Source organism: Trichoderma asperellum, chromosome 1 (assembly GCF_020647865.1).
Source record: "Trichoderma asperellum chromosome 1, complete sequence".
Lineage (NCBI taxonomy): Eukaryota > Fungi > Ascomycota > Sordariomycetes > Hypocreales > Hypocreaceae > Trichoderma > Trichoderma asperellum.
The window spans coordinates 2,673,768-2,684,479 of record NC_089415.1 but is presented as its reverse complement, the minus strand read 5'-3'; the positions used below and the strand labels follow the sequence as shown (position 1 = coordinate 2,684,479).

At 50.4% G+C, this 10,712-nt stretch overlaps 2 protein-coding genes across 2 annotated transcripts; one reads left to right on the top strand and one right to left on the bottom strand.

Moving 5' to 3' along the window:
* Nucleotides 1–1,698: 1,698 nt before the first annotated feature.
* TrAFT101_000837 (uncharacterized protein) lies at nt 1,699–7,019 on the top strand. Its single transcript, XM_024905936.2, has 3 exons — nt 1,699–2,609; nt 2,815–3,405; nt 3,479–7,019. Exons 1-3 carry the CDS (start codon nt 2,597–2,599, stop codon nt 6,319–6,321), a joined length of 3,447 nt encoding a protein of 1,148 aa, XP_024765066.2. The 5' UTR covers nt 1,699–2,596; the 3' UTR covers nt 6,322–7,019.
* Nucleotides 6,625–10,651, bottom strand: TrAFT101_000836 (uncharacterized protein). Its single transcript, XM_024905935.2, has 3 exons — nt 9,945–10,651; nt 7,861–9,821; nt 6,625–7,798 (listed from the first exon to the last, which is right to left on the bottom strand). The coding sequence occupies exons 1-3, from the start codon at nt 10,375–10,377 to the stop codon at nt 7,385–7,387; spliced, it is 2,808 nt and encodes a 935-aa protein (XP_024765065.1). The 5' UTR covers nt 10,378–10,651; the 3' UTR covers nt 6,625–7,384.
* Nucleotides 10,652–10,712: the final 61 nt, after the last annotated feature.

The window sequence follows — 10,712 nt, the reverse complement described above, 5'->3', positions numbered from 1 at the left end:
GCTCTCTTCATGCAAGCACGGCTCAAATGCTCATTTTGCCGGGGTCTATGCGGCTCCATCGCCCTTCAGCTCGGATGATCCGAAGCTAGCAGCCTTGTGACGGTCCCTTCCCTCACCATGATGTTGAGCAATACCAATGCGCTACTGAGCAACCCGTGTCTTGCAGCCTTTTCTCAATAAGTCTTGGAGAAGAGTACTTGATATCGCCTCGCCTCACTGTCTTGCTTTCCCCGCTTCTCCCAGGCATCCGGTCCAAGAGATAGGGAGATGCGAATCGTCGATGGGAGCACATGCAAAATGCAAAAGCAGAGCGAGAACGCACATGTATCGCGTATGCAGCCCCGTCTGCATGTCTTATCCTTCAGCCCCCCATGAACGAATGGCATTTGGCAGCGGCAGCGATTGGTGTGGGTGGTGTATCCAATCCCTATTGTCCAGCGTCAAAGGTCGGTTACGACTCGTGTCAGCCATGCATATGTGCGGGCACGCTCTGGAAGACAAAACTTGCTGCGAGCAAACGAGACCAAGGAAGCCAGAAAACTGATATGATACAACCCAATATGCTTGGACGGAGGTCGGCAATCGTCGATAGTCGCTCGGGGGATTTTGGTGCGCATCGGTCAGGGATCACGACAGCAAGGGTGGTGACCTTGCAGGAGGAGATGCTGGACTTTTGCATCACGTGCCCCCATGCATCTTGCAGTGAGGCCATCTGCTGGGGCCACCCACAGGGCAGCTCTGCTGGCATCTAGGCGCTGGAGAAAGGTGGCTTCGGGCTTCTGGAGCACTGGAGCCTTCTGGGGACGCGCCACTGCAGTGGAGGGTGCACGGCCCACGGCGATCCCTGTCGCTGCAAACGGTGCTGTGCAGGTGACCTGCTTGGCTGCAGTAGCTGCTGGTTTTTATTTCTCTGGCTTGCTGCCACTCATATGGCGGGCTGGTGTGGCGGTAGCTGCGGCAGTGACAGGCAGGATTTGTCCTTGTTGACGTACAGTATGATGAAATCTGGGCCCGACATTTTTGTTTGGTTGTCGATGGAACAAGCAACCTAGAACGCAGGTTGCAAGGTAGGGTGGTATTATATAGTTGTATGCAGTCCGCAAGCCGGCAATGCTCCAACAACAGCGAGGACATGAATAATGTCAGCTGCCAAAGTTGAGAAAGAGGGTATGCCGTGGACTGTAGAGAGAGGACCCGTTTCTCCACTATGAAATCGTGATACTATCAAGTAGCCAAGCCTCTCTCCCTCTACGGCATCTCAAGGCTCTACTGCAAGCCAAGGGCTTTGCGGCAATGGTGCTAGTGGAATGGCTGCTGCATGTACTTTATCACAGACATTACAAAACCAAAAAGTTAAAACAAACAGCATGCATCACATCACCAGGCAATCGCACTTCCAGGCCAGTTTGCAGGCACGTTCGCCCCTTGTAGCAGCCTCAAGCAAGCCCCAAGCAAGCCCCAAGCAAGCACTACCAGCAAACACCAAGAGCCCACCTCCAGTTTTTTGCAGTCGATTTAGCGCCCCGCCTTCCAGACTATTTCCTCGCTGCTGCAGCCACTCAGCGTCCGCCGATACCAGCTGCACGCTCTGATCAGAGTCCCGCTACATGCCTGATGCTGGGCCCGCCGCCCACTAAATTCCCACTACCGCTGCGACCTGCCTGGCGACATGTTTCTGCATCCGCGAAGGGCTCTGCCGAATAGACTCACTCGCTCACGCCAATCCCATCGCCAGTAACGGGCTCTTTTCTTTTTCCTTTTCCTTTTCATTTTCTGTTTTCTCTCTTTCCCTGCTTCTCTCTGCTCCTCCGCTCCTCCTCCCTGATTTTCCACCGCCACTGGCTGTGTCTCTGCCGCTGTCTCAGCCGGCCTGAAGAGAAACGAAAAGGACGAGCGCGTTTGCGGCTGAGACAGAAATCATCGACAAACAACGTGCATTGCGGCCTCTCCACGGCCTCTGATGCCGCTGCGGCCACCAGCTGGAGCCTTGTGCTCTATCACCGTCAAGATCCCAGCCCCTTGTTGACGGCTGCCATTACTTCTTGTTTTTTGCCTCTTCTTCTCGAGCTGCTTCTCGGTGCCTCAGATTATTTATCTCGTGCTCTCCTCTTATTCTTATCCCGCATATTCGCCTCCCGCTATTTATCCCTCCCGCGCTCTATACCGAACATAAAATTTTCCCCAGCGCCTCCCTCTTCCTTCTTCTGTTCGTCTCAATTTCATCCTCGCAGAGCGTTTACTCCTTCGCATCGGTTCTTCATCAACTATCGTAGGGGAAGCTACGCTTTGATATCATCGTTTTGGCCGGCTACCACGGCGCATTCACGCTTTATTTGAACGATACCAAGCATTTATAATACGGCACTCCTCGCCTCACGCCACTGCGAGAAAAGGGAGAGAACGGTTCAGAGTGAATACATCTCCTTACTCTGATCACCCCCATCCAGCATTATTCTTGCATCAACTTCTGTGATGACGGATTAGGCCTCGTCACATATGCGGTAAAACGCCTTCTTCCCGACTCCTTGATTCTCACTTTTGCACTTGCAGGCGCTCTTTGTGTAGCCTTCAAGTGCCACATACTACTATACTGCAAATGGCCACAAACGGTAATACCTGCACCTTTTCTCAAATTCGTCTCCATGTCTCTTACTTTCTACCATGATCCTTGACCTGTTGTTCCACTGCTACCACTGGGACCCTTGCTCCAGCAGGACTGTGGGCGAATTCATATTTTCTTTTTCCTCTCTTCTATCATCACTGGCTTCTCCCAAGAAGAAATCATAGTCTTAGGTTATGCTGACTCTCACTTAGGAGGACCTTCGCAGCCCCCTGATCCCGGTCCAAATATTGCGCCGTCATGGAACCTTGATGCCTATCCTTTGTTGAATATTCCATTTCAAGACTTCAGCAGCTCGCAAATCACAGATAATGGGCCGGGTCAGCCCGTAATGCCGTGGCAACAGCTCCCCGTAGATGAACCAGGACCCGAATCTACTTCTTTCACGGCGCTGCTCAACAGCCCCTTTGATTCATTGACAACGAGCCCAGCCCCTACAGCGGATACACCAATGGCTGAGATGCCGGTCGCTCAAACTGCTGTACAGAATGGCGGCCACATCCCGGCTTCACAATACGGAATTGCCACTGGATATCATTCCCAAGCTGCTCATGGCGTCTTGATACGGCCGAAACCCGCACCCATTATCCCTCAGGCCGATTCAGATGATCGAGATGACGAGCCCATTCCCATTCCCAAGCGCAAGCGAGTGCAGCGTGAAGGACCACCTCGGCTTCCGCCTTTCTTGAGAGAAATGCAGGCTGATGCGAGGAAAAGACAAGCCGAGCTTTTGGCTGCACAGGCTCGGGCTGCTAACCCTCAGTCTACTGTTGACTTGACAAATGGTATGGATCGCCTCCTGCACTGCTTGCAGCCTCTTCTTCTTCTCTCTTTTGCTAACTTTGTGGAACTCGTCAGTTAACGACGATGCTTCTCCGCCCGCGCCAGTTGATCCCAAAGAAGAAGAAATTTGTTATGGCATGATCAAAACCCGCGCAAACTGCACCCGAGTTCCATCTCCAAAGCCTGGCGTACAGAGCATGTGGGGCGCTAATTATCAACCCAGCATCAAGGTTGTCCTCAAGAAGATCGTCAACGACCGGAGTTCGAAAATTCCTATTATTGATCACACAAGAGAAGTAATAGGCTTCGTCGATGCTTCTTCTGCCAATGCCCTAGGGCCTCTATTGGATTTGAACCTTCGTGTCAGGACCGACGCCCGTATTCCTCCACAACCTATTGCCCCTGGGCAAGAACCTGGCCAGCCCGTGTCACGTTCTTATATTCTCGACATCGTCTTGTATGGGCCTTTCAAATACGCCAGGAATGTTGGCGCTTTTATGACACGGTTCAATATTACTCTTCAGCAGCCCTATATCGTCCAGAGTGGCATCAAGTTGATAAACCCGCACCACCCAGAGCACTTGCAGTCCCTGAAGAGACCACCCAAGGCAAACACTAATCGTGATCTTGGTCGTTCTGGCACTGTCACTAATTTCACCCCAAGAACTGTCGAAGAAGTTCGCTCCGAGGTCATGGGAGTGTTCGATTCTCTTACTAGGAGTGACGAGTTACCCACCATGGACCCCCCGGCATCCATCTTAACCCCCTTGCTCACTCACCAAAGACAGGGTCTTTACTTCATGATGGCCAGAGAAAGGCCACGTGAACTACAGCTACAGGAGAAGGCCATGGTATCCTTTTGGCGGACAAAATCCAACATGAATGGGCATAAGGTGTTTCATAATGTCATCACTGGCGAAAACCAGGTTGCCGCCCCCTCGGATACTCGTGGTGGTATACTTGCTGATATGATGGGCCTTGGTAAAACGCTTAGCATCCTGTCGCTCATTTCAAGCACAGTCGAGGAAGCCCGGCAATTTCAGCATCTATCACCAGAGCAGCCGTCCGCCCCGGAAACTAAGCCGACAAAGGGCGATATGGATGCCTCACAGGCGCCGTTGGGCCTTACGCCGGTGGTCCGAAATACCAAGGCCACCTTAATTATATGCCCCCTCAGCACCATTACTAACTGGGATGAGCAAATCAAGCAGCACATAGCTCCCGGTGAGCTTTCTTATCATATTTACCATGGACCCAATCGTATCAAGGATATAGCGCGGCTCGCCTCATACGACATCGTTCTCACAACCTATGGATCTGTCTCAAACGAGCTCAGCGCTCGTCGCAAAGCAAAGAGTGGCACTTATCCGCTTGAGGAGCTTGGATGGTTTCGCATTGTTCTAGACGAGGCACACATGATTCGCGAGCAGTCTACCATGCAATTCAAGGCCATCGTTCGACTTCAAGCCCAGCGGCGATGGGCCGTAACCGGAACTCCCGTTCAAAACCGACTGGATGATTTTGCGGCTCTCTTGTCGTTTCTTCGCTTGGAGCCTTTTCATCACAGAGCGAAATTTGTACGCCACATTGTGGAGCCATTCAAAGCCTGCAATCCTGAAATTGTTCCCAAGCTCCGTATTCTCGTCGATACCATCACTCTTCGCCGACTAAAAGACAAGATCGATTTGCCCTCTCGAGAGGACCTCATTGTCAAACTTGATTTCAGCCCAGAAGAGCGAAGCGTATACGATCTCTTCTCACGGAATGCGCAGGACAGGGTCAAAGTCTTGGCCGGAAATCTCACTTCTGGGGCTCTTGGCGGGAATACCTATATTCATATTCTAAAAGCGATTCTTCGCCTCCGCCTGCTTTGTGCACACGGCAAGGATCTGCTTAATGAAGACGACCTGGCAACCCTGCGAGGTATGTCAGCGGAGATGGCAATCGACATTGACGAAGACGACGATAAGGTGGATGGTCTTTTACTTTCCCACCAGAAAGCACATGAAATGTTTACGTTGATGCAAGACACCAACAACGACACGTGCATCCAGTGCAACAAAAAGATCTCCTCTCAAGAGACACAGACGATAGACGCTGAGAATGAAAACGATACCCTGGGATACATGACGTCTTGCTTTCATGTTGTTTGTCGATCATGCATAAAAGCCTTTAAGCAGCGATCTAGGGCTGCTTATGCACCTGGCCAAACGTTCGCCCCTTGCATCGTTTGTAACGCTCAAGTCCCGTTTGGGTTCGTTGATATTTGCAGATCAGACGTGGAGGGTGAACATGAAGGTACTTTAAAACCTAAGAATAATAAAGCCAAGCAAAACGGAAAAGCACTCGATAGATATGACGGACCCCATACCAAAACAAAAGCTCTCCTCGAAGATCTTCTTAAATCCAGAGCTGCAAGCGAAGCTAACCCCCACGAACCACCCTTCAAGTCTGTTGTCTTTTCCGGTTGGACCTCACACTTGGATCTGATCGAGCTGGCGCTCAAAGAGGCCAATATCTCGTTTACAAGATTGGATGGTAGCATGACTCGGCAAGCACGCACAGCGGCCATGGACAGCTTCCGCGAAGACAACAGCATCCATGTCATACTTGTCTCCATCATGGCTGGTGGCCTGGGTCTGAATTTGACCGCTGCCAACAACGTGTACGTGATGGAGCCGCAATATAACCCGGCAGCCGAGGCACAGGCAGTCGATCGTGTACACCGCCTTGGCCAGAAACGACCTGTGCGCACCATCCGATACATTATGCGCAACAGCTTCGAAGAAAAGATGCTTGAGCTGCAGGAGAAGAAGGTGAAGCTAGCCAGCCTCAGCATGGATGGCCAGAATAAGGCGCTAGACAAAGCAGAGGCTGCGAGACAGAAGCTCATGGATCTTCGCAGTCTTTTTAAATGATGAGACTTTACTATTTATCATGAATATGATGACACACGACTCCCATAACGAAGTAATGAATATTAATATTGGTTGTTTTCTTCCTTTCTTCTTCGAGCTTCGATACATCGACACTTTTTTTCTAGCATTATAACCATTCATTTTTCTTCTTCCTATTTACAAGGCATACACACGCATATATGCTATAATCTATTTATTTCATTGATACGCTCACCATTCTATTCGACGACATATTCACGTTGGGAGAGCTTGGCGGATTTCTGGGAGGCTGAAGAGGAAATTTATCTCTACCTCCTTTTTTTTCTTCTATCTATATTATTATATCTCGTTATATCTCATCTCATCTCATCTCATCTCGGGTATGGCAAACACCCTGGATCCGTGGCATTTGTGGCATTTTATACATACCGAAGCTCTCACGAGCCATGCCAAATCTTAGCGGCGCCCGGGATCTGGTGACATTTGGCTTACATTTTCTTTTCCATTGATTCCCCCTTTTCTTTCCCTTTTCCCTTTCCCTTCTCTTTTTCTCTCTTTTATTTTGGGACGGATGAACGAGTGCATGAGTAACTCGTATACATATGGGAGGATTTAGTCCGCATCTATGATTGATATTTGCTTACCAAAATTACTATTTCTTTTTTTAATTCTCTTCGTGCACATTTATCATGTGAAATGCGGTCTAGCTTCAAAGGGGTATTACCTATGCCTTTTCTTTTCTTTTCTTTTTCTTTTTCTTTTCTTTTTTTTTTTTTTTTTACCCCTTCACATCAAAAAGTTTCCGTCGAATAGCGATTTGGCAGGAACTAATAAGTGATGTTCGACATGATAAGATCTTTGTTGCAAAAACATGTGACTACCTAGTAAATACTGGCGCTCATTGCCCGTCCCCTTGGACCCTTTTATGCGCTTGACATGTCTAACGCCATACACCAAAAGACCAACAGCTAACAGATTAACTTGTCTAATAAACGTTCAGTAAGCATTCGTTAAAAAAAGTAGATTGCACATTGACGTTTCCCCCCTTTCCTTATATTCAAAAGGGAAGAGGCAAGGAAGGACTCTATGCTTGATCATCCTCCTCAGCTCCAATAGCAGCCCACTCAGTGCCCTGATTCACAGAGCTCAATCTGGCACATAGACTCAGCAGCACCACAGTCTCCGTCGCAGCGTAGTGATTAAGCGAGTCTGAGAGAATCTTCATGTGACGGCCAAAATTGCTTTCCCACTTGCGGATAATGTCGGCAAGATTGTTGACCCGCGACTCAACGGTTTCTAGGGTCGAAGCATCATTCTGTGCGGACCCTGAGCGCGGGGCGCTGCTCCTGGAGGCCTGGAAACGCCGCCATTGGTCGTCGGTCATGGTGTCGGGCTTATTACCGCTAGACAAATCAGGATCAGACTTTTCAATTTCACGGGAGAGGAAGCTCGTATAGGCAGCGAAGATGCTGCAGGACTGCATAAGCTTTGAGTTGACCTAGAAGTAGTACGATGTTAGTAAGGCGTTGGCAAGGGGTGGAGAATGGGGGCTCATCATACTTTTAATAGCTTGCTATTGGTGAGCATACACTCTTTGAGGCATGTGTCTAAAAAGTCCACATGGTCTTGCATCAGCTCGTCTACCGTCCGGTTGACTCCAGATTTCCTGTCAAAAGTGTCGTCCTTGGCTTTCAGACGAGACATAAACTTTGTCCAGTTTGGTTCGATTACTTCGGCAGTGCAGAAATACAGGACTTGCTGTACATAGATGAGCATCCTTGCTCGCAGCGTCGAGGCTCGTCGCTTCCAGGTTTCGAGCTCTTGATTGACGCCTTTGTGGGCCCATGTCACGCCCTTCGTATGTGTCTGCCAGGTCGATGATAGTTGAGACTCTAGGGTGCGTAGAGAAAGCAGGAAGCGGAAGAGTGCTTGATAACGCCACACTGTCTTGCGGCTGATGACCAGAGAGACGGGGAAGGGAACAGAGTAGTCAAGCTGAAGGGATGTGAAGCCCGTCGCGTTCTTATCGGGCTCAATCGGTGGCTGGTTAGTAACAGGCTGCATCACTTGGCCCGACTCTATTCCTGTGATGTTTACAACCCGCTGGAGATTGTTGATGAGAGTGATCTCGTTCATCTCCACCTTGACATCCTCTTTGAAGGGGTCAAGCGAGGCCACAGTCCCAGGCTGGCGCAGAACTATATCCAGCAGAGACTGCAGCTTGCTTGTGTTAACAGACTTGACGGGCTTTCTCAATTCTGATGAGCCAAGCTCGAGGAAGTATGAAAATGAGTCTGATGGGTCGAGGAAGAAGTAATGTTTGAGCGAGCGTAGCCGTAGCGGGAGCTCATGTGTGGTAAGGAGCAGCTGCATGAGAGACTCGTTGGCATGAGCATAGGCGTTGTTGACGTTCTCAAGGAATCGTTTGTCGTCGAATGAGGTTGGTAGTTCTGTCACTATTTTACTTACGTCCACTCCGCCACATTCGCGAACGACGTTGAGGTATTTTCCAGCCAGCAGCACCTTTTCTTTGACACCTTCCAGTTGCGGAGGCACATCCTGGTCACGAATAGTATATCTCCTCTCCCAGTACTCATCGATGTAGTCTCGCTCGAGCCTCTCTCGTCCTATGCTCTTCTGTTCCCTAATCATAAACTCAGAGTGAGGATCATGGATACTGCCATGGTGCAACCATTCATTCAGCATCTTCATATATGGTCGACTCGCGTCCCGCAATAGTGACGTTAATAGTGATCGGGCAGCCGGGTCACCACCCATAGACTCCAACCTTGAGGCCAGCAAACCCAAAACCCCGCCGCCCTTGCAGACTTTCAGGGCTTTGGAACTTCCAGGAACGAGATCTCCGCCCTCAGCAAGCCTCTCAAGGACTTTCTCGTAGTCGTCTATTTCATCGTCATCTTCCTCATCGCTTTCATCATCCAGCAGCGCGTTCTTCTTTAGGAGCTCTTGTGCCATGGCGTAAAGGTGGGACAGCATCTGGCATGTAGGTAATGTATGTATGTGGAGGACATGGACGGTAAATGACTCGCTCGTCAGAAACTGTGTTTCGAGCTGGGCAATCATAACCAGGTAGTCCTGCAGGCACTTTCTCACGGAAGCACACAGCGCATGGTTGACTGCGCCGAACTCTTCGCGGCTCTGCACGTCGACAAAGGCTTCCAATGCTGAGTAGTAGGTGGCCATCTTCAGCATCGACTTGGTCAAGTCATGCAAGCTGGGGTCAAGGCCTGGCAAGATCCTAAATGGCGGCCCAGACAGTCGATCTCTCTCCTCGTGAGGAGTGTAGCCCCTAGCATATCGAATGTACTGCCCCTCATAGCCCATGAAAACATATAACAGATCTTCCACAATGGCTGCCTCCTGAGCCTCCAGCGTTAACTCGTTCAGAGGTTTCGGTTGTGGCGCAAACGGAATCGCGAACGCAATGGGAGGAATCGAGATTCGCGATGCCAGGGCGGCAGAAGTGTGCGGCAGAAGCGTCGCCTCGGGGTTCCAGGTAGCTGGTCGTTACAAGTGTTAGCTCTCCGTAGGAAAGAAGAGGAAATGGAAAAATGTAAAGTCCAGCATATAGATCATCTCGTCTCTCATTTCATTTCCATCAGAAAAAGAAAGGTAGACCGTACCTGGGGGCGTCTCTGCCCGCATCTCTCTCTGCCGCAGGTCGGTAGACGATTTTTGTCTGCGCATTTCCGGCGGCCTCTTCTCCGGAGGCTGCTGCTGCTGCAGCGTCGACCGTCTTTGTGGTTGCTGTTGCTGCTGCTGCTGCTTCGCAGGGCTATTTGTCCGCGAAATCACTCGCTCCACGTGAGCCTCAAAGGTCCTCTCCGTGACTTTGCGCTCCTCGTAGCGCCTCTCGTCCTTGGCCCTGCTCGCGGCCCTCGCATTGCCTGCTGGCGACGATCGCTTATGTGATTCGTTGTTGCCAAATGGGCCCGCCTCTGCATTCTTTGCATCCGCCGCGCTCCTTCGCAAATTTCCATTGGCTCCAGGAACCCGGGATCGCTCGTCAGCAAAGGCGCTGGCGCGGCTCGATGCCCTCGTTCTTACGCCAGACATCGCAGGTTTTAGCTACATCCGAAGCTTGTGTATAAACGGACGTGCCCGCCTGTGCTGTCACTTCGGGCAAGCCTCGATGGGGGAATGAAAAACGGAAAAATGAAACGCCCTTCACGCTCTCAGTATCATGGAGAATTGGTACTAAATTTTCTTCTTCTCTTTGTTTGTGGTGTTGTATCCGTCACAAGTTCTGGCCTATGCTGGGTATAAGTTGATTGTGGCTTGTATGTCACAAAGAGCAGGCAGCTTAAGCTTGCACCTGCCTTTCACTGCATTGCTCTCTCTATTGACCAGCCATAGTGGGGTGAAACACGGCCATCAGGCGCGTCGCGGTT